The sequence below is a fragment of the Apus apus genome, chromosome Z, assembly GCF_020740795.1.
Source record: "Apus apus isolate bApuApu2 chromosome Z, bApuApu2.pri.cur, whole genome shotgun sequence".
Classification (NCBI taxonomy): domain Eukaryota; kingdom Metazoa; phylum Chordata; class Aves; order Apodiformes; family Apodidae; genus Apus; species Apus apus.
The window spans coordinates 20,822,670-20,846,563 of record NC_067312.1 but is presented as its reverse complement, the minus strand read 5'-3'; the positions used below and the strand labels follow the sequence as shown (position 1 = coordinate 20,846,563).

At 39.0% G+C, this 23,894-nt stretch overlaps 1 protein-coding gene across 8 annotated transcripts in view; it reads left to right on the top strand.

The window, feature by feature from the left end:
- Positions 1-23,894, top strand: part of PDE4D (phosphodiesterase 4D) — a 550,182-nt gene that overhangs the window by 122,824 nt on the left and 403,464 nt on the right. Inside the window, exon 1 of one of the 8 annotated variants that reach the window (XM_051642409.1) lies at positions 15,962-16,017. The exons of the other annotated variants lie outside the window; for them this stretch is intronic. Coding sequence (XP_051498369.1) covers positions 15,991-16,017 — 27 coding nt within the window. The 5' untranslated portion in view covers positions 15,962-15,990. Of the gene's footprint in view, positions 1-15,961; positions 16,018-23,894 lie in introns of those variants that run through there. 8 annotated transcript variants of the gene reach the window in all.

The window sequence follows — 23,894 nt, the reverse complement described above, 5'->3', positions numbered from 1 at the left end:
ATGGTATGTGTCTGTAATGCTGACTGTTGTCTTGTGGAGTTAAGGAATATTTTTTGTATGAATCATTATGCTTTTACACCAAGCAAAGCCTTTTTGTTTGCAGTGGCTAGCTTCTGTCTTTGTAAATTGTAAATTATCACTGTGAAGCTTGTTTCCTAGTCATAAACAAAAAAAAAGTAATATATTTACTGACTATTCATTTAGAAATAGCTTAACACTGAGAACATATGGGAACTTTATTTCCTTCACTCATAACTGGAGGAAAAACAGGTTACACAGAAGCCTGAGAAGCAAATGTTCTTAGTTAAATAATGTGTTCCCATCCCAAATCTTAAATTTCTAGGTCTTGAGAGTGAAAATGAAAACAGAGTCTAACTTAACTTCTTGCAGTGTTAACTTTGCTACTCAATACAGTTCCCTATGAGAGGCCTCAAAACACAGATTGATTTACCATGCCAAATAAACTTTAATGCTCAGATATGAAGTAAATGTTCAACACACTGGGACTTTTCTGTTTGATTCAGTTTCTAATTATTGTTTTAGCAGGGCTATTATTTTCTGTATGAATTTATATTATTTCTTTGTAAGCTTCAAGGGAATTTGTGAGAAACCTTTGACAAATCAGTAGGATGACATAGTGATTCTATAAAATGCCATTTTTTCCAGTTCATTAATGTTGGAATACTTATTAAATTATGTAGTTTGCATTAAGGGATTTCGTGTACAGTTATAAACTCCTATGGACCTATCTTCACAACAGGAGACTCCTCAGATGGATGTATCTGATATTTTTCTAAGGCACTTTAATTCATCTGAAGTGATGCTCACTATTAAAGTAAATTTTCCTCCAGTATTTAATTAGTTTAAGTTTACTGACATACTTAGAGAGCTTAGAGGGTCCTAAATAATAAAATAATAATCTAAAAAAAGGGATTAGGGCATTTCTGAGAATAACTAAAATTAATGTTTTTCCATCTTATGTAGCTGACACCAGGAAATGAACGCTCAAAGTGGAGTAGTGAAATAGTTTGGCAAAAAGTAGCAAGTGTGCAGTAAAATAGTGCAATGGACATAACTCCGTCAGAATTTCTGCTGGAAGTTTGGCAGGCTAGCAAACTCTCCAGAACTGTTTCCTACTCAGCTTCTGTGACAGTCTAATCCAGACAGCCAGTCTACAGTTTTAATGCTTTGTATGATTTGAGACAGAATACTAAAAAAATATGTTCTGTGAAAATCTTTAGCTCTAAAAAATTAGCCTAAATTTAAAAGTAATTAGAAACATGAAATTTATCCTGAGCTGGTAATTCTTGTTTCTGCACAGACCTACATAAAAATACTGAAATTAAGATCATGCAAATCAGTGATTCATAATGGAGAGATTTGCTAGCATTTGACCATAAGCTGTCATGTGATACATTGATTGCCTCAGAATCACAGAATCACAGAACTGCTGGAGTTGGAAGGGACCTCTAGAGATCATTTAGTCCAATGAAGAAGGATAACCTAGAGCACTTTACACAGGACTGTATCCAGGCAGGTTTTGAGTATCTCCAGAGATGGAGAATCCACAACTTCTCTGGGCAGCCTATTCCAGTGCTGTCACCCTCACTGTAAATAAGTTTTTCCTCATATTTAAAGGGAACTTCCTACGTTCCAACTTGTAGCTGCTGCCTCTCATTCTGACACTGGGAACTACTGAAAACAGCCTGTCTCCATCTTCCTTGCACCCACCTTTTAGAATTAATCCATCTTGACTTCTCCCAATGACATTCTTTGCTTTCACAAGTTTTGTGACGATGCCCAGAATGATTTTTTTCTAACACCTCCCTAGAGACAGAGGTGAGACTAACTGGCCTCTAGTTCCCTGGATCCTCCTTCTTGCCCTTCTTGAAGACTGGAGTGACATTAGCTCTCCTCCAGTCCTCAGGCACCTCTCCTGTTCTCCATGACCTCTCAAAGATGATGGAAAATGGCCTAGCAATAACCTCTGCCAGCTCTCTCAGAACTCATGATGCATCCGATCAGGGCCCATGGATTTATGCATGTCCAGTCTGGCTAAGTGGCCTCTAACCAGGTCCTCCTCTACCGAGGGAAAGTCTTCCTCTCTCCAGACCTTAGCTCTTATCTCCAGGGTCTGGGATTTAAGAGGGCTGGCTTTTGCAGTGAAGACTGAAGCAAAGAAGACATTCAATAACTCTGCCTTCCCTGTGTCATCAGTCACAGGGGGCACCTGCCTCTTTCGTCAGCAGGCCTACATTTCCCTTCTTCTTCTTTTTTATATTGATGTACTGGAAGAAACTTTTCTTGTCCTTGATTCTCCTCACCAGCTTTAGTTCCAGGTGGGCCTTACCTTTCCTCGTCGTATCCCTGCATTCTCTTACAACATTCCTGTATTCCTCCCAAGTGGCCAGACCTGTTTTCCACATTCTGTCAATTTCCTTCTTTATTTTTTTTCCGGAAGACATCCCTACTCATCCATGCAGGTCTTCTACCTCCTCTACTTGGTTTCTTTCTCATTGGGATGCACTGGTTTTGAGCTTGGAGCAAGTGGTGTTTGAAAGTTGCCTAGCTTTCATGGATATCCATATCTTTCAGAGCCTTGACCCATGGTATTCCAGCAAGTAGATCTTTGAAGAGGTTAAACATTGCATTCTTGAAGTCCAAGGTTGTAGTCTTGCTCATTTCTCTCCTACTTCTACCCAAAATAGTAAATTCCACCAGTTTGTGGTCACAACAGACAAGTTTGCCCCCAACCTTCACATCCCCATTGTCTTTGTTTGTTAGTACCAGCTCTAACAGCACACTTCCCCTCATCTCCAAAAGATATTAAAGAGCTGAGGCTGGATTACAGAAGGGTAATGAAAGTCAGGAAATACATAAATGAGGAGTTTGGTATTAAATACATTTAAAAAAAAATGTAATTCGTTGTCACATTATATTTTTTATATCAATAACTCTATAGACTTTTAACAATGGATTACTATAGATCTGGAAAAATGTGTAGATTGATTACAGTTGATTCTGAAGAAAGCGGGTGGAAAAACTGAGAAAGACACAAAATTCATGCTTCTTGGTTTAAGACATTTTTTTATTAGGATTATGTAAATCTTTATAGGGATCAGATTTCCTCCCATCTGATTATTGCAAGGGTTTTTCTCCACCTGCTTCTAATATAGTTTTTCCTGCCACCTGCCCAAGACTGCAGTAGTTAACTATAGTTCTTGTTCATCATGGAAATTAGCCCTTGTCATTCCTTTCATAAATACAGTGTAGATTTTGTAAAAGAAGATTATACTGGCCACACATGTTTTCTTTTGCTTTTGTTTTCCATTTTTCTACTGTGTATGTAGGAAGATGTATGTATTACAGACAATTCAAACTCAACAGAGAGGAGGAGTTTGCAAATACAGGAGCAGCTGCAGTCAAACTCTCAAGGCTATGCAATGGGAAAATTATATTATTATGTCTCTGTGTTTTTACTTTAATCTTTAATTTAAATAATCCACCCACCTTTTATGTGTCAGATAAGCCTAGAAAAATTACTTTGCTATTATCTGAACACATGCTTCCTCTTGGTTTAGTTCTAACCTAATGTGACTCTTGCTGTATTACTGATAGCGTGAACACCGAAGGTATGAGAAAGGTATAGAGTCATACTTCAAACAATGTTCAAAAGAAGCATGTTTAAAGCTTCAGGTGAAGATTTTGCATGTTGTTATAAACTGATCAGTTGTAAATTTATTCTCATAAATCCTTTGTTAACTCCTTAAATTATGAGAACATGCTTTAAAAACACTTACTGTAATTATTTTTTTCTGCATAGTTTATATTTTCCTTGAAAACAGTCACACAGAATTGTGCAGTACAGTGGTCTTTAGGTGTTAAATGTGTAGGGAAATTTGGCAGAAACTGATTAAACAAATGCTGGTTATTGTAATATTCACCTTACTACAAAATAGCTTCATCTCAAAACGTATTTTAACTTTCTGATTTTTTATGACTGAGGAATATTAAGAGTCACATTTATTTAAACATTTAGTTAAACTCTATTGCCTCAATGCATTAGCATTGTTTCTTTAAAGTATAGAGGTATACCACTTAAAGATTCAATGATGAAGAACTCTTTAGTTGATTTAATTTTGTGGAACACTGTGTGGTATTGCTATTGCTTCAAGATATACTAAGACAGAGTCTTCCAAAACCATTTCCAGTTTGCATTCTAATAGGTTAGGAACAGATGAGTTTCACCAATACCACTCCAGTTGGTATTCAGGTTAGCATGATCTTAATAATTTAATACTGATCAGTACCCAAATCTAGAACAGACAAATCTCTTTGATTCTGCAACTGCAAAAAAAAAAAATCATATTTGAAAGGGAATTTCATTCAGGAAATAACATAAATGAAGAATATTTTTTATATAATATGTGATTTTATAATGTATTGTTTCCATATTCCGACTAATAGCTTCCATAAGTTGAGATACTCTTAAGTATGTCTTTGAGTGAGACAAATATTTCAATGACAGAGAGAAAGTTAAAACGTCCTTGCCTGACAAACTAAACTCATCAAATACCTTACCTATCAATTGAAAAGAAAATGCATAATATTGTAATAATTTAGATGGCAGCAGTATGAGAATAAGAGGTTGTAGAACAAAGGAAGACCTGAAAAAGACACTGAAATACTTAAACAAAATTAACAAGGAGACCATGCTAAAGAATTAAATGATAATTTAAAAATATTTTTCATATGTAGACAAAGTGAAGGAACAATACAGACTATAATGAATTAACAATGACATGAAGTAAAGAAAAGAAAGATTATGATGTGTCATTCTCTTATCAGAAACAGTGTTGCAGTAGTCAGTTTGAAACCATGAAAAGAGCAAGCAAGAAAAAATTGGGTAAAATCATAAATAAAGTAATAAAGCATATAACCCTAAAAAAGTGAATTGTTGAAGAGAGAAGTTTTTCACAAAAGACAAGAATGCAAAGAAAATGTTGTCTGGAATGTCAAGATTTTTGAACACTGTCAGTAAGCTGTAATTTTGCTAATTTTAAGGATTCACTGAAATGTGACAAAATAATTTGGGGTGTATAAAACTTACTCCCACATGAATATTTACTATGGGAACTGGGGAGAAAAATCTAGCACATCTCTAAAACTATGATGGAAAAAGAATGTCATTGATTTTTACAGGAGATACAGTACAGGGCACAAAAATGGAATATACGTGTGTATTATCTTAGATGTTATCTAAATCAGGTTGAAGAAATACAAGTTTATGGATTTTTTTTTCATATAAAGAGCACTATTCAACATGTAGACAAAATGAGAGTGAAAGGTACATGCATGCTGTCACAGTTTCAGAACAGACTGTTCTCCATGAAAAAATGAAAAGATGAGTGTATATACAGAGGAAACAGAAGGATTGCCTAGTGGTAAGGATATCCTGTGAGTACTCCTTTATCCTAACTGCATTCAAAATATGAATACAGGTGGATAATTTGGGTTTTATACATGAACAGTAGTAACTCTTTTCATTAGTAATTTTAAATAATAACTTGAGTGTCACAGGGTACCTAAAAACTCTAATGAAGTCATGATAGTTTTGTCACGAAAACAAAAAAAAAAAGAAAGAATGTAATCTATGAATCAAGATTAAACTGGAGGTCAAGTGTACATTTCTAATAAATAAACTCAAAATTCAGAAGTGAATACATGATGATGATAACTGAAGGGAAGTCATCTGTTATGTTGCTTTGGAGGTCATCACAGTGAATAATGTGAAGAAAGTGATTTGCAATAGAAATTGCACAGATTTTCAACAGAGTTAGGCTGATTGATTTTAGGTTGAGGCCACCCCAGACACAAAATACAAATTAGAAACAAAAAGAAGTGTGACATATTCATGGCTGCCTAAGAAGAGTTACAAGAATTTTTATGGAACCTCAAATAACTAAATTAGGTTATTCAGAAAATTACTATAAATGATCTCTAAAAAGCACAGTATTTTTGCAAATGGACGCTAAGAGATAGAAAAGCATTTTTGCAGTCTAATGCAAAATACTAAAGTATTATAACCTAAAATTATGGCATGTCAGAGGAACAGTAGTATTTGGAGTTCTATTGAGCTGAGTCACCTAGTGTAAGACATTAAAGCTGAACCTGTTTTGTACTAGGGGATCCATAGGGCTCTGCTCTGTTACTCTTCTTTCTTAGCGACATGCTTACATGTCGTAAAAAAAAGACAGGCGTAAATTCTTCAGTGTAAAAGTAGTGAGACACTGGAACAGGCTGCCCAGAGATGTTGTGGGGGTTCCACCCCTGGAGGTGTTCAAGGGCAGGTTGGATGGGTGTCTGAGCAGCCTGTTCTACTAGAAGGTGTTCCTGACCATGCAAGGGAGTCGGAACTCGATGCTCTATAAGGTCCTATCCAACTCCAAACATTCTGTGATTCTATGATAACAGTATTCTCACAGGGTACCACTCTATCAGACTTCGAGAAATCTGTTTTATTATCTCCTATCCCATGCCTTTGCCAGGCCTGAATAACTGTGCAAGGTCCAAACACACTGAAGAGACACTGAAACGGATGAACTCCTCAGCCCTAGTTGAGCTGCATTGATAAAATGCTGCATTTCCTGTGGTGTGCAAAACTCACACACTAATGTGTCATATTTGCTAGTCTCTCCTTCTTATCTTCTTTCCTTTCTCATTCTTCCTTGATGATCAGCTTGTCTCTCTTAGAAAATTCATTCTAATGAGCAGTATAGCTCATTCTTCCTTATGGAATTCCACTCAAAACCAAACAAAAACAAGCTTTTTTTTTTTTTTTGTCTTCTAGTAGAAATCCCTACTGCAGGGAGGAGTTGCTGAATCATTGTCTCTGGTGAATCTTAGTGTAGTTGCTATTGCTGCGTACAACGTTCTGTAGTCAGAGACACTACCTCTGCCTTCCTCCAGTTCCACATACAACTTCAAAACTGGTTAACTTACTCTGCAGCAGAGCTTGTCCTGCATTATAACACTTCCTTCACATTTTGTAGACAGTGACTGTATGAGTTTGTGTGCTCAAGGTCCCTTAACATGTATGTGTTGAGATTTTTAGTTTATTGTTGGAGAAGAAAATTATGTATGAAGTCTTAAACTTTTCCTACAAATGTAGGAGAGAGCTAGTGAGTCATTCACTGAGGATTACCCTGGATACAGAACTTGATTTCTGGTTAAAAGAATTAAGTTCCTTATTCTTCTCTCCAAAAGGCATTGTGCTGTTCTGTTCTAGATTTAATATGAACAAGTACTAGCCAATAGCTCTTCCCACTCACCCTGCAAGTACTTAGCTGCAGGTAATAACCTGCTTCAGCAGGATAAATTGAGAAAGCCTTACTCAAGCACAGCCAATACTTCACTGAAGTGCATCTGAAAGGACAGCAAGTGAGTGAAGGCCTGATGTTTCATGACGGAAGTTCTTTTATGGATGGATACTGGCTCTTCAAGAAGAGCAGGCAAGGGACGTGAGGAAGAGGAGGTGCTTTTCATTTAACAAAGTAGCTGTAACAATTCAAAAACATAGGATTCTATAAAGTCTTCAGTTTTCACAAAATGGTACTGCTGAAAAATCATAGATCAACGTACAAGAACAGTACGTGAGTATTGTAACATTAAACTGAGCCAAATGTACAAATCACAAGTTCCTATGAAGTTCTTAGTTTTTACTAAGATATTTAATTTAGAATTACAGAAGGTACAATACTGTAGTTCACATTGTTTTAATTACTCTGAAAAGCTGTCTGTATTTCAGCATAGCAGCATGATTGTATCCAAACTACCAGGAAAAGCAATAAACTAACGTTCCACAGACAGACGTGTAGCAAAGGCCATTAGAGATCACAGACCATTATCTTACAGAGTCTCAAAAATGTTATTTTTTTATTCCTACCTTTCAAAATTACACACCGAAGCATTTTATTACATGTTTTCTAGAAAGAAATTGTGTGGTAATAGATTATTTCATGTTTATCAAGAGAATTTGATCATCACTTGCTTCCTTTAATGCTATGTTAAATCAACATAATTCTGCCACTTCAATTTGTGTATCATTTAAGCAGATCCACTGAGTAAAGGATTTACCCTACAATTACAGATAGCAAAAAGAGTTGGCCTTCATGGTTACAGTCAATTAGATTCCCTTCAAAACATTTATTTTCAAAAAGCATTGTTTTCGTCAACTCCTAGCAGAAAGGGTAAAAAAGGGCATTGTGAAACCTGAAATACATAAATTAACTTTTTCCTACATAAATTCCAGGAATATTTGCTGTAAAACAAGCTTTAAATTTGTTCAACCATCCTTCAATTGCAGAAAATATTGAACTTACAGTAGTTGTTCTAAAACCTTCAAGGCTTAGGCTAAAGCAAGCAGTGCAGTGAAAAACCGGAAGAAAGTGTGGGCTGTGTATCTTTTACAAGTTTAAGAAACACTTGTGCAAGTATCCAAAGAAGAAATAGCTGCCAGCAGTTAAACGTGTTAATTCCTTTTACATCATGTTTGCTGAGGTTGCTACTCACAGCACTGACATCAGCAGAAAAGAAGTTGTGTTGGTGCATAAGCTGCTTCCATGCAAAATTTCGGGCTTTAAACCATGGCTTCGTATAAACTGATGCTTCTTAGAATTAATAATTAATTGGGTTTTTTTTAAACTAACAATTTAAATTTTATTACAAATATTTCATTAACTAGGTATTTATAACAGTGATTTTAAAATTAATTTTAAATTATTTTCCCTCTCCAAGCTGACTGAGAAGCAACTATAAGAGCACAGAGCTATGCACAGGGAGAGGTGATGAGCCAGCTGAAAACTTATGAGTTGGGCTTAATGGGCAGACCAACATCAGCCAGGTAGTGATAGAGCACTGCGACAGACACCCTGCTCAGGAAGAGGTAGCAGATGAGCAGGTAAACTGGAAGAAGCCTCACATTCAGAGGTCCTAGTCATCATGGGGGACTTCAACCACCCTGGTATCTGCTGGATTGAAATCACAGCAAGGCACATGCCACCTAGGAGGCTTCTGGGGTGCTTTGATGACAATTTCCTGACACAGGTGATCAAGGCACCAAGGAGGAGAGGCTCTCAGCTGGGCCTGATATTGAGCAAGCATGGAAGACCTGTGGAGGGGTTGAGTGCTGGCAGCAGCCTGGCTGCAAAGACTACAAGATGGGTGGAGTTCAGGATCATGAGAGGAGGGAAAAAACAAATAGCAGGATCGTGGCCCTGGACTTGCAGAGAGCAGGCTTTGGTCTGTGAAGGGATCTGCTAAGAATGGGATAGAGCCCTGCTGAGGAGGGATGTCCAGGAGAGCTCGTTGATTTCCAAGGAACACTTTATCCAAGCTCAAGAACAATGCATGCCAGCAAAGGGGAGAAATCAAGTAGGTGTTGCAGGAGGCTTGCACGGATGAAGAAAGAACTCCTGAAAAAAGCTCATCTATGAAAGGAAGCGCACAAGAGGTGAAGGTGGGGGCAAGTGACCCCAGTAAAATATAGCGCTACTGCCTAAGCATCCAGGGATGGGGTTAGGAAAGTTAAGCCTACCTGCAGTTGATTCTGGTGAGGGATGAAAACCTTGTTAAAGGTACATGAGGAGCGAAAGAAAGACTAGTGGGTCTGTTACTGAATGGGTCAGGAGCCCTGATGACAAAGGACAGGGAAATCTCCACACTGCTCAAAGTACAGACTGGAGGCTACCATCTGGAAGGCAGATGGGCAGCAAAGCACCTGAGCATCCTGGTGGACAACAAGCTCATCCTGAGTCAGAAGTGTGTCCTTGCAGGTTAAAAGGCCAAGAACATGCTGCACAGCCTTAGGAAGAGCACTGCCACTTTGTCAAGGAAAATTATCCTTTCCCTCTACTAGTGGGACAGAATTAATGAAAGAACATCTGCAGTGCTGTCATGTTTTGGGCTCCCCACTACAAGGAAAATTGTGGCCATTCTTGAATGAGTGCAGTGAAGAGTTATGAAGATGATTAAAGAAATGCAGCATGGTCACAGGGTGAGGCTGAGAGCTGGAACTGGTTAGCCTGGAGAAGAGGAGGCTTAGGGATGATGTTATCAATGTATATAAATGCCTCTTGGAGAGGGCACTAGTGATGGAACCAGATTCCTTTCATTGAGCCTAGTGGTGTGACAAGAAGCAATGAGCATATATTAAAACTGATGAATTTGAATCTGAACAAAATAAAACACTTCTTTGAACTGAGAGGCTGGTCAGACACTGCACTGAGTTGCCCAGAGAGTCTTGATTCTCATTCTACACATATATCCAGAGCCTGACTGGATACTCTCCTCCTCAACTTACTATTTGTGCTTGCTTGAACAGGGAGTCTGTACTAGATGATCTCCAGAGATCCCCTCCAAGCTCAGTGATTAGGAGATTCTGTGATGTGAACCTTAGACAACTTGGTTAATTTGCTTTCAAGGAGGTTGTGGTCTGTCCTGGACTAACTGACTATGAACAGAAAGGTGGGGAGAACTTTTATCTGCAACTCGGCTTTTCATGAAAATGTTGAGAGAACTTTGTTTCTGTATTACATGAAACAGGAGCATTTTTGAAGTTGAACAGTTTGACATGGTAGAAAAACTTTTTCCTATTCAACACTGATGGCATATGTTTTTCTTCGAAGAAAGTGCACTTGTATCGTGTTACATAAAATGCTAATACGATGTCCTTGTTATGGCACTGTTTTTTACTGAGCTTTTTTGGATTAGTTAGAATTGAATTAACTGAAGCAATAATATTCACACAGTGAAGCATGAACATAGAGATGCAGCACCCCTATCTCCTCTGTAAGATTACAATCCTGAGTGCTATTATCACCTGAATTTCTGCCTATAACCTGGCAGTTCAACTGAACTGAGTTTAAATCATTATTCAAGTCAAGCTGGACATTTTAATGGATAAATGGAAGTGGCAGAATTAAACAGTATTTAAACTGTACCTTGATTGCAATGAAGACAAGCATTTGTGCATAAAAGATTGTTCTAGATCTAAATGTATACTCTTGAGGTTATTCATAGAGGCATGTGTTTGTGTTAATGTTTGGATTTCTATTCTATATTGGGATTTACTTTAGATTTCTATTCCTTCTCCTTCTTTAATTTTCCATTTGTCTGTCTTCTCTGTTTTGAGTGTTTACATATGATAGTGCCTTTGTAATTAATAAATATATATTTAGCAGAACCCTCCATATACTTCTACTGACACAGCAGGTTGTGTAATTCTTTTTGATCAGCTGATGGGATTTGGTTAATAATCCCTGGCTTTTCTTTTTCTTAAAATAATTTTATTAAATCATGACTTAGTCGCACTTACAGGAAGACCATCCTGGATTTCTGATTTGATTGTGTTGTGTGCACTATTAATTTTACTTTCCTTCGTCAAGCTATGCTTTTATGATTATATGTAATAAAAGGCTTTTCCTCTTTATGACATAAAAATAATCTCAAACTTGAGCTGAAGGGTCTTATTAACTAATGATTCAACAAATTAGCAACCTGTTGCTTCTTGTCAAATTACTGATAATTCTGTAAGAACTTGCAAATTATTTCCCAGTCTGCTTTCCTACATCAACATTATTCATATCTTTCCTAAAATACAATTTAGACTTTCTGTTTCCCTGTTGACCTGAGGATAAGAAATATAAGAATTTCCTCGCTTTGCAATTTCTTACCTTAGGAAACAGAATCATAGAATCATAGAATCATGGAACTATTCAGGTTGGAAAAGACCCTTGAGATCACCAAGTCCAACCATCCTCCCTACTCTACAAAGTTCTCCCCTAAACCATATCCACCAACACCACATCCAAATGACCCTTAAACACATCCAGGGATGGTGACTCAACCACCTCCCTGGGCAGCCTATTCCAGTGTCTAACCACTCTTTCTGTGAATTATGTTTTCCTGATGTCCAGTTTAACCTACCCTGTTGAAGCTTGAAGCCATTCCCGCTTATTCTGTCGCTAATTACCTGTGAGAAGAGACCAGCACCAGCCTCTCTACAATGACCTTTCATGTGTCCCTGATCTCTGACTGTCCTGCACTTTCTGAACCTATACATGCAAACAAAGTTTCATTATCAGGAACTGTTCTGAAATACATTTAATGAGTGAATTTATAGATAACTGTTTTCAGGATAGTGTGCTAAACAGGAAAGCTACTTCTTCATTTGTAGAAAAATAATTCTTCCAACAGCTAATGGGTGGCTAATGGGACACCCATCTACAAGAAGGGCTGTAAGGAGGATCTGGGGGAACTACAGGCCTGTCAGCCTGACCTCGGTACCAAGAAAAATCATGGAGAGGTTCATCTTGAGTGAACTCTCAGAGCAAGTGCACAGCAGCCGGGGGATCAGGACCAGCCAGAATGGGTTTGTGAAAGGGACGTCTTGCTTGACCAACCTAATCTCTTTCTATGGCCATGTGACCCACCTATTGGATGAGGGGAAGGCTGTGTTGTGTTGTCTACCTGAACTTTGGTAAGGCCTTTGACGCCATCTCCCTCGGCATTCTTGTGGAGAAGTTGGTAAATGATGGCACAGACAAATGTACTCTTCACCTGGGTACAAAACTGGCTGGATGGCTGGGCCCAGAGAGTTGTGGTGAACAGAGTCAGATCTAGTTGGCGGCCAGTCACCAATGGTGTCCCTCAGGGCTCAGTTTTGGGGCCAGTCTTGTTCAATGTGTTTATCAATGATTTGGATGAAGGAATTGAGTAAGTTAACAGATGACACCAGATAGGGTGGGAGTGTTGATCTGGTAGAGGGTAGGAAGGCTCTACAGAAGGACCTGGACAGGGTGGATTGGTGGGCCAACGCCAATTGTATGAAGTTCAATAAGGCCAAGTGCTGGGTCCTGCATTTAGGTCACAACAACCCCAGGCAAACTAAAGGCTTGAGGAGGAATGGCTGGAAAGCTGTCCAGTAGAAAAGGACCCTGGGGGCTGCTGGTGGGCAGCTCGCTTAACATGAGCCAGCAGTATGCCCAGGTGGCCAAGAAAGCCAACAGCATCCTGGCCTTCATCAGGAATAGTGTGGCCAGCAGGAGAAGAGAAGTTATCGTGCCCTTGCACTTGGCACTGGTGAGGCCTCACCTCGAGTTCCACATAAACATCAGAAAAAAACAACTATACTGTGAGAGTGACAGAGCACTGGAACAGGCTGCCCAGAGAGGCTGTGGGATCTCCTTCGCTGGAGACATTCAAAACCCACCTGGATGTGTTCCTGTGTGATTTGCTCTAGGTGATCCTGCTCTGGCAGGGGGGTTGGACTAGATGATCTTTCAAGGTCCCTTTCAACCCCTAAGATTCTGTGATTCTGTGAGTTCAGTTCTGGGCTCCTCACTACAGGAAGGACATTGAGGTGCCAGTGTCCAGGGAAGAGCCATCAAGCTGGTGAAGTCAGTCTAGAGAACAAGTCCTACGAGGGGTGGTTGAAGGAACTAGGGATTTTTAGTTGGTAGAAGAGGAGGCTGAGTGGAGGCCTTATGGCTCTCTACCACTGCCTGAAAGGAGGTTGTAGGGAGGTGGATGTTGCCTACACTTCCAAGAGAAAAATGACAGGACCAGAGGAAATGGTCTGAAGTTGTGGCAGGGGAGGTTTAGTTTGGACATGAGGAAAAAATTATAGCCTGAAAGAGTAGTCAGGCACTGGAACAGCCAAACCAAGGAGGTGGTTGAGTTTCCTACCTTAGATGTATTCAAGAAATATGCAGATACAGAACTTTAGGGGATGCGCTAGAGGCAGAGATTGTAGGTTGAGTATTTGTGTTTGGCTTGGGTTTTTTAGTTTGGTTGTTTTTTTTTTATTGGTTGTTTTGTTGGGGTTTTTTTGTTTGGTTTGTTGTGGGTTTTTTGGTTTGGTTTGTTGTGGGTTATTTTGGGTTTTGGTTTTTAATAAATGGACTGGGAGATCTCAGAGATCCTTACTAACCATGACCAATCTGTGATTCTATGATTTCTGTGATTTTGCAAACTTGGCAATACCTAAGCCTCAAAAAAGATCAAAACATATACTGGAAATACAGAGAGGCAAAATGTGTGTTTTAATGTGTGGGCCTAAAGTGATGATATGACATACTACATGACTATGATTTTGGGAGTTGAAAAGTTAGGAGTCAAATACTTCTGGTAAAAGCTCTGTACTCAAAGTTGTATGTGGACTAGCATTATGTCCTGGTTTGAGCCAGGATGAAGCCAATTTTCCTTTTTACTGATTTTTTTTTTCCTTCAGTGAGCTTTCTTTTGACTAGCAACACTCTGTTCCAGCTAGGGCTGATAAGACAGTGGAATGTTTTTCTAACTGCTGGGTCTTCAAGGTCGCACCTTTGCTCTGCCAGCTCAGATGCTATGGGGAGGTCTATGACCCCCCCGTAGGAGGCTGAATTAGACAGCAAAATTGGCCAGAGATATTCCATATATCTACGTAAGCTCAGAGGAAGGTCAGAGATCACAGAAGACAACTTCCTTCCTTCTTCTTCTTCCCTTCTCTTTCTTCCATGGCTGGCGTCCGGGCAGGACTCCATCCATCCATCACCATCGACCCTTAGGCTCAAGCTCTCCTGACCCTCATCACTCTCTGCTTTCTCCAGCAGCAGCTCCAGAATTTCTCGGGACTGTTGACAGCTCAGGAGATGCTGTGGGAGTTTCTGGGGGTGGGAGGAGGCAAGAGGCTTTTGCTCATACCTGAACATATTTGTATATAATTGTATATATATATTTTCTTATATAATTCATTTGTGTTTAATTAAAGCTGTGTAGTTTAGTTTTCAATCCAGCCAAGTGTCTCTCTTTTTCTCTCTCTCCTTCCCTACCTGGGTGGGAGGGGGAGGGGATTGAGAGAATTGTTGTCCGACCTGAATCAAATGGTGACACATTAAAAAAGATTCATTTCCCTTTTGGGACATAAATTACATAGAAGGACCCCATCCACTACTTTGCTATGGGCATATTATACAGTTCAGGTCCACTACCTGGGTTCCCCAATATTTTGTAATGTGCTTGGAATATCACAGCCTTACTTACTAATGAGCAGCCTTATTTCCAGAACTTGGATGGGACTGATGGAAGGACTTCATTCCAGGACTTTTGACAATCCAATTACGTACTGAAATGTCCAAACACAGCTTCAGTAGCTAAAAGAAAAATACTGACATGATTTTTTTTTTTTTTCCAGCTTCCTTTTGTATATCTGTCTCAGGAAGGTGCATTTACAGTAGAAAATAAAGCATGTATTTCAAAGTTTTCATTTATTGTTAAATATTTGAACCCTTAATGCCATTTCCTTATGAAAAAGAATGGAAGAAGCATTTGTCCGTTTCAGGAACTCTCTTTTCTGCATGTGTCCAGCTCCGCTTCCTTTCCATGTAGAGGGCAGTCTACTTGAGTAAACTCAGTGGAGAACTCCAGGTAACAGTGAACAAACTCATATTTGTATAATGATACCCAACAATTAGAGCTATGGATGAGCCATTGTTTATATCATCATCATGACTTCAATAACTTTCTTTCATAATTTTTTGTTGGTTTTTTTTGGCTTTTTTTTTTCTTTGCATTGCTGAGCATTTGCTAACCTGCAGACATGCTTTGCAAAAGATTATACTGTCAATCGAATAGTCTCTAGAGATAAAAAAGAAGAACTTGTAGGAAAAGTTCTGATTGAAGAAGTGCAGGGCCAGGAATGCAGTCTAATAAATCAATAATTGGGTGAGGATGTTGGAAGTGCAGACAGTCTTGAGGCCGGAGCTTTGCATTTTGTACCTCTGGGGTAGACCTACCTCACCTCTGGAATAGATCTACCTTGTCTTTTCACAGGTAAAAAGTGACAGGACAAGAGAAAATGGCCTCAAGCTGTGTGAGGGAGCATGCAGATTGGGTATTAGGAAGAAGTTCTTCACCAGAAGGGTTGTCAGGCACTGGAAGAGACTGCCCAGGATGGTGGCTGAGTTACCATCCCTTCAGGTATTTAAAAGATGTATAGATGTGCTGCATAGGGACACAGTTTAGTGGTGGACTTGGCAGTCTATTAAGGCAATGGTTGCACTCAATCTTAAATATCTTTTCCATTCTAAATCTTCCTATGCTTCTAAGAATAAAGCTCAGAACCAGGGAGTGCTTACTGAGCTAGAACTCAGTTCTGCTAAATTAAAAAACCTCACGAAAATGGGTCTGGAAACCTGAACATCCTGTAGCAAGTTCCCACGTTATCCCCCTCAGAGACAGTCATGTTCGTATGGCGCTTTTTTTGTCATCAGTTTCATGTCAGTATCCTACAATAATTTTTTATGTACCACCAAAATGCCAAGGGTGTGTTTCAGAAGATCTGTTTCCTATAAAGTCAGATTCACTGGATTAGTGTAATATAGTATATACTGTATGTATAACATATACTGTACATAGTATATATTATAATAATATGATTTATTTCTTTTAGTGATATTGGTAGGCTCGCTCTTGTCTTTGAATTTGGGTCATCTGACTTGTTGTCTTAGAACAGGTGTTCTTACAGTCCATTAGAACTTCCCTTGCTTTTAAGGATTTGTTATTGTTAGAGCTAAAAGGTTTTTCTGTAGAAATAATTGTATTGGCTGACTTTTATTTTTTTTTTTCCCCCTTAGAAAACTCTCCATACTAATTGCCTGGAAAATACTTCCTCTTCCTTTGCCTTGAGTAAATAATTTTTATCCTTCTAAATGTAGAACAGAAATAAACATAGCAATTTCTTGCATCATTAACAAATCCACCATCTCCATGTAATTAACTATACTGTCACAAAGAATTGTTCATTTTCTTATGTACTTTAATGCTTTTAACTTGTGCTGAGATATATAACTACATTTTAAATAGTGTAATTATTTTAAACCAGCTGAAGAAAGATAAAGCAAAAAAATTATTCTGAACATATTTAAAAAGTGGTTTTTCACTAAAAAATATTTGCATATAGACCAAAAGAGGGAATTTCCTTACTGTGTAGAAGTTCATTTTATTTATCTGTGAGATTAGGAGTATGAATCTTTGTTTTCTATTATTTCCAGTGTAAATAATGAGGAGTAATTAATCTAGTCACAGTGTAATACAGCATTGAGATGGTCTGTGAATTATTTATGCTCACTTACTGTTTAATAAAAAAAAAGAATCCAAAGAAGAATATTTTACTTGTTTGATAGTTTCCTTAGGTAATATATTCAAAGTATTAAAATGATTATTGGTGAGGAAGAAGTGGAAGGTATGTAGGAATGGAAAGTAGAGGGTTGCCTGTCAGAAGGGTAGTGTGTTTTGTCTAGATGTAAAGTAGTTGTGCTAATAAACAGTGTCAGTGAATCTCAAACACACTTATAGCTAGAGAAGAATAGCTGTATCAGTTCTTCAGACATCATGGTGGTGAAAGAATTACCAGTGTAACAATGAACATACATAGTAAAGTCGAGAAGGAAGTGCAGATAATAATATTATCAAGCCATCACCTATTCTTTTTGTCGTGTAAATGGCATTTAATGTAAATGGCAGTACCCACCTACTGGCTGCTTAGATGAACTGCGTGAATGAACACTTCAGGTTATCACAAATACTACTATGTCACCTTCCAGTAGAGCATAAAATAATAATGACTTATTCTAAAAGTAAAAGTAGCCTAAGTAAAAAGCAAATATTTGAGCAGTATAGTCACAAAATTTTTGGTGCAAATGAGAGAATCATTTTGTATGGCAGTAGGTAAAATTATTAGTGATTATTATTTTCTGCCTTGAGCTGACCACAGAGCTGAATCAGAAAGTTGTTCTGTAGGTGGGCTAGAGAGAATCCCACAATTTGTTAGAAGAAGTTGTTTACCTCATGTATCAAACCTCCAAAAATATTTTTTTTGTTTTTGCCTCTGGCTCTTTGTTACTCAGTATGCCTCTGGACTGCAAAAAAACCAAACCAAGGTGATTATTTTTACTTATTTTTCAGCTGCCTGCTAGTTTAGTCCTACTGATATATGGGCATGATGTATATCATGACATGATTTTCACTCAGAGGGTGGCTGAGCACTGGAACAAACTCCTCAGGGAAGTGGTCATAGCACCAAGCCTGCCTGAGTTCAAGAAACGTTCAGATGATGCTCTCAGGCACATGGTGTAATTCTAGGGCTGCCCTACACAAGGACAGGAGTTGGATTCGATGATCCAAATGCGTTCCTTCCAACTCAGCATATTCTATGATTCTGTGGTTCTATGATAATGAAAGAAAGCAAGTGAAGGTTAAGAAGCTCTACGATTTTTACTCCAATTAGTATTTTTAAAGAACACTATGCTGACAAAGTTAGCCATTTCAAAGCTGTTAGAAGAATGATGGCAGAGTTGGTTTTTTTAAGCAAATGAAAGACTCATTATTTGTTCTTGGAAGCAAATGAATAAACTTTAGAATGTCAGTAGTCAATGGATCAATGTCATAAGATCGAGCGGCAGATGGAACAAACGGGAATGCGTGTCAGGTTCAGTTGATTATGGATGATTAAAAAACTGTCACTATGCTACTACTTTGTTAGAGACGTGATACTTCTAAAAATGTTTAAATGTTTTTCAAAGAAGAGCTAAGGATGGTGAGAAAAAGAGAATCTTGTTAATTCTGTAAAGTGGCCTGCAGAGAAATTACAACAAAAACCAGTCCATATTACCATGTCAGAACTCTTTGCTTTTTGACTTGTTTCAGGCTGCTTTAATTTTCTAGCAAGCTGGTGTGTTAGGGCTGACTTTTGTTCCTTAGATTACAATAATTTATAGTTGCACAAAAAATTCTATGCTACTAATGAACAATTACTGATAAAAACTAATAAACATACCTACTAATTAGAAGGCTAGCAAATGTTCTCCTAAGTACTAAGTTAGCCAGCAAACGATTCATCAAATTAGCTGAGGAAGGAAGACATGGAGTAAGGAGGCAGACACTTTAAATGACCAAGCCTGGAGTCTGCTCTATACAAAAAGAGCTCAAATAGGTTAATTTCTAAAAGGAGGTAATGTTGCAGAATTCAATTAACAATTGACAGGGCACGGATTAAGAGACTCTTCCAGACCTCTAATGTAAAAGAGGAAGCCCAAAATGTTCTATTTGACTGATTTCATTAACAGACACCTTACAGGAACTTCCTTTCTCTTGTGTACATTCTCAGAGATCAGAAATGGCAGGAGCAGAACCATTTCTTGGCATTGTTTTGTTTTTATTAGCAGTTATTATTTTGGCTGTAGCAAGTCAGACACCTGCTGTTCCAAAGGCTGGTTGCCATTCTTGGTGGCTTTGTGATAATGACAGCACTGGCTGTTGTTGTGCATGCCCAAGAACTTCATGATAGAATACTGGCATAAATCTGAACACACTCAATCTTCCTCCTCCTTTACCAGAGATTTTATTACTGAACACAACATCATATGGTGATGAATACGACTGATCAATTTGGGGTGACTGTGCCACCTCACAATGGCCCATGCATCCCCAGCCTACTACATGGAGTTGCAGCATAAGAAACAGAGAAATCTTGGACTCAAATTTGGTCACAAATCCAAAAAATAGCATGGTGAGGGATACTGTGAAGGAAAGTAACTTTATCCCAGCCAGACCTACTACAGATGCCCAAGCAAAGTACAGAAATCAGTTGTGCAGTTGTCTTTCTTCTTCCCCTGTCCTCCCTGGGTTCTTGAAGGGTTTCTGCTGGTGTTCGGAAAATAAAAATAAGGTAATTATCCAATTCAAGAAATGCAGAGGAACAAAAGGCAGGAAAAGAGAAGAAAACTAATTAGGAAGAGAATTTTGATAGATTTTGAGTAAGTAGAGGAAGAACTGAGCTTAGGTTTGAAAACTAATGTGTTTATGTGGAAATCACATGGTATTGAAGCATCTAGGAGCATGCACCTTCTTTACTACTGCAGATGCAATTTGCAACCAAGTTCCAGCAAGATGCTTCTGAGCCTCTCTGCTTACTTCTCTGTGGAGATTAGGGGAAATAGGGCCTGGCGTGTATACTTTCACACCAAGAAGAAACTACATTCCATATATTCCTGACAACCTTTAGAACAGGCATTTCTGCTATGTAAAGCTCTGGTAGTCTATTGCAAAACGTAACATTGTCCACGTATTGCAGCTTGTTGCAGGGTTTGTGGGAGAAAGGACAGACTTGGAGTAAGAGAGAAAGAATAATGTGTGTTATGTAAAACATTCAGCCTGAAGCAGAATCCGGGACTCCAAAAACAAACCACTAATTCCTAAGTCTCATGTTTTCCTGACTGCCTCTAGAATTCACTTGAAGAGTGCTTATTTTACATTGACTACAGGTCTAAAAGATGACTAGCTAACAACAACTTACTGTTTCTATTTAATTATTTGTTTGCATGTCATTGCTTTTTGTAGTCAATTTACAGTTTCAGCTAGGCGTAGGAATGAAATGTATGCCAGTGTCACTCCTCATGATGGAAACGTGTCATCCATTTTCTGAAAGGAAATTAAATGCTACATGCCAAATTTGTCATAAAAATCACTAAGACAGGAAGTCAAGTACTCAAAAATTAGGCACTGCCAGCATTACCTTATTTTGGAGTCCGTATGGTTATACTAAAATATATAATATATAGTAAGATAAGCTTTAATAACATGATCACATATTCTTTTAGACATGACCGTGTAGGCTAAACCTGTTTGTAAAATCAGTTAGGACTGTGTAGAAATGGTTACTGTAATCTTCTTCCAATTTCTTGCAGAATTGAAAGATGTTCAGCTGCTTTCCAAGATTTGGAGTTGAACAATGGTCTGAAAGTTAAGATAATAGAATCTCGCCTTAGCAAAAACTAGCTTCTATAAAACTTGATAATAGAATGTGGAACTAATATGTGACACTAAATAAATTGCTCAAGGAAAAGTTTTTGTTCACAACCTATTATGCTTATTTTCTGAATGTCTACCATGAGCCAGAAGTGTTATTGGCATGTATGCTGAGCTAAACTCTTACAAATTAAAGTCAGAGGAAAATATGCTTGATGATGTTAAGGGTAGCTAATGAGAAGTATTTTGAAAATTGTGTTTCCCACATTTGTCAAGGGAAATTAGAGGCTGTGTCAGAGACACAATTGGCCTCAGCCCATTGACGCAGCCTGTCCAGGTCCTGCTGTAGAGCCTACACTCAGGCAGATCAACACTTTCACCCAACTTGGTGTCACCTGCAAACTTACTGAGGCTGCACTCTATCGCCTTACCCAGATCACTGATAAAGTTATTAAGAAGAACTGGCTCTAATACTGAGCTGTGGGGGAACATCACTTGTGACTGGCCACTAGCTGGATTTAACTCAGTTCATCACAACTCTTTGGACCCAGCCATCCAGCCAGTCATTTATGCAGCAAAGCATATACACATTCAAGCCATGAGCAGCCAGTTGCTCCAGGAGAATGCTGTGGGAAACAGGCTCGCAAACTTTACTAAAGTTCAGGTAAACAACATCCACAGCCTTTCTCTCATCCACTGAGCAGATCACCTTGCCATTGAAGGAGACCAAGTTAGTCTAGCACAACCTGCCTTTCATGAACACATGCTGGCTGTGCCTGATCACCTGGTTGTCCTGTACAAGCTGTGTGATGGCACTCAGGATTATCTGTTCCATAACCTTCCTCAGCACTGAAGTCAGACTGACAGTTCTGTAGTTCCCTGGATCCTCCTTCTGTCCCTTCTTATAGGTGGCTGTCACATTTGCTCACCTCCAGTCAACTGGGACCTCCCTGCTTAGCCAGGACTGCTGATAGGTGATGGCAAGTATCTTGGTGAGCACTTCTACCAGCTCCCTCAGTAGTCTTGGGTGGATCCTATCCAGTCCCATAGATGTGTGCATGTCTAAGTGGTGTAGCAGGTCCCAAATGGTTTCCCCGTGAATTATGGGGATTCCATTCTGCTCCCTGTCTCTGTGTTCCAGCTCAGGGGGCTCAGCAACTGAAGAACAACTGGTCTTGCTACCAAAGACTGAGGCGAAGAAGGCATTAAGCATCTCAGCCTTTTCCTCATCCTTTGTCACTATGTTTCCCCTGCATCCAATAAAAGATGGGCATTCTCCTTACCCTTACTTTTGTTGCTAATTTATTTATAGAAACATTTTTATTGCCTTTTACAGCAGTAACAAGATTAAGTTCTAGCTGGGTTTTGACACTTCTAATTTTCTCTCAGCTTAACCTCACAACATCTTTGTAGTCCCTGCAAGTTGCCTGCCCCTTCTTCCAAAGGTCATAATCTCTCCTTTTTTTTCTGAGTTCCAGCCAGAGCTTTCTGCTCAGCCAGGCCAGTCTTCCCTAATCTCTCGTCTTTTGGCACATGGGGGTAGTGTGCTGCGGTGCCTTTAAGGTTTCCTTCTGAGAGTGCCCATCCATCCTCCCTGGACTCCTTTGCCTTTCAAGGCTGCCTCCCAAAGGACTCTGTCAACCAGGCCACTAAACAGGCCAGGGTCTGCCCTCAGATAGTCCAAAGAAGCTATTATCCTGATCCCACTCCTTTATTCTCCAATAATCAAAATTTCTTATCATTAAATGATCACTACACCCAAGACAGCCTCCAACCATGACAGCATTCACAAGTCTTTCTCTATTTGCAAACAACAGGTCTGGTGTGTAATTTTTCTTAGTTGGCTCACTCACCAGCTGTGTAAGGAAATTATCTTCCACACATTCCAGGAACCTCCTAGACTGTTTCCTCTCAGATGTATTGAATTTCCAGCAGACATCCATTAAGTTCAAGTCCTCTATAAGAACGAGGACTAGCAATTGTAAGACTTCTCCCAACTGCTTACAGAATTGTTTCATCTTCCTCTTCATCTTTGGTGATCTATAACAGACTTCCACTATGATATCTATCTGGTTGTCCTTTCCTCTGATTCTTACTCATAAACACTCAACCCTTTAATCACCATCGTCAAGCTTTAGACAGTCAAAACAATACCTAATACAAAAGCTACTCTCCTTCCTTGCCTTTGCTTTCTGAAAATTATAGCCACCCATTGTAGCACTCTGGTTGTGTTGAGTCATACCACTGTATTTGTATGATTGCAGTTGCATTGTAGTTTTCCAATTGCATAATGACTTCAAACTCCTCCTAAGTTCTGTTGTCTGATTAATTTCTTTCAAGGGTGCTATGTCACCATAAAATTTGTTTTTCAAGGCTCAAGACAGTATTCTGGGCAGTGGCATGGGTCCCAGGCTATATTTCCAACCATCCAGTTGTTGCTTCCACCATTGTAAGCACATGGTTCTTGCCATGGCAGGTTGTTGGTAGTGTAATATAGTCATTTTGACAGGCTTCCCCATATTAATATTTCAGCCATTGCCCTTAATACCAAAAAGGCTTTAGCTTCTTGGCATGTTTGATTATGGCGCATGTTTTGCATTCAATGTAAATGTGCAATGGCATCAATGGTCAAGTTCATCTCTTGTGAAGCCCATTTGCACATTACATCCCTTCCTAAGTGTCCTGATGTGTGTTATGAGCCATAAAGCTATAAATAGGTCATTCATATGTTCCCAATCCAGAACCACCTGAGCCACTTCAATTCTAGCAGCCTGGTCCATCTGCTTGTTTCGGGGTTCTTCAGTGGCATGACTTTTGGGTATGTGAGCATCTACATGATGTACTTTTAAAAGCAGGTTCTCCCTCTCAGCAGTGATATCTTGCTACAGCTTTACAGCCCAGATGGGTTTACCTCTGTGCCACCAGTTGGTCTCCTTCCATTGCTGTAACCACCCCCACAGAGCATTTACCACCATCCATGAGTCAGTATACAGATAAAGTACCAGCCATTTTTTCTCATTCAGCAATGTCTAAAACCAGCTGGATGGATT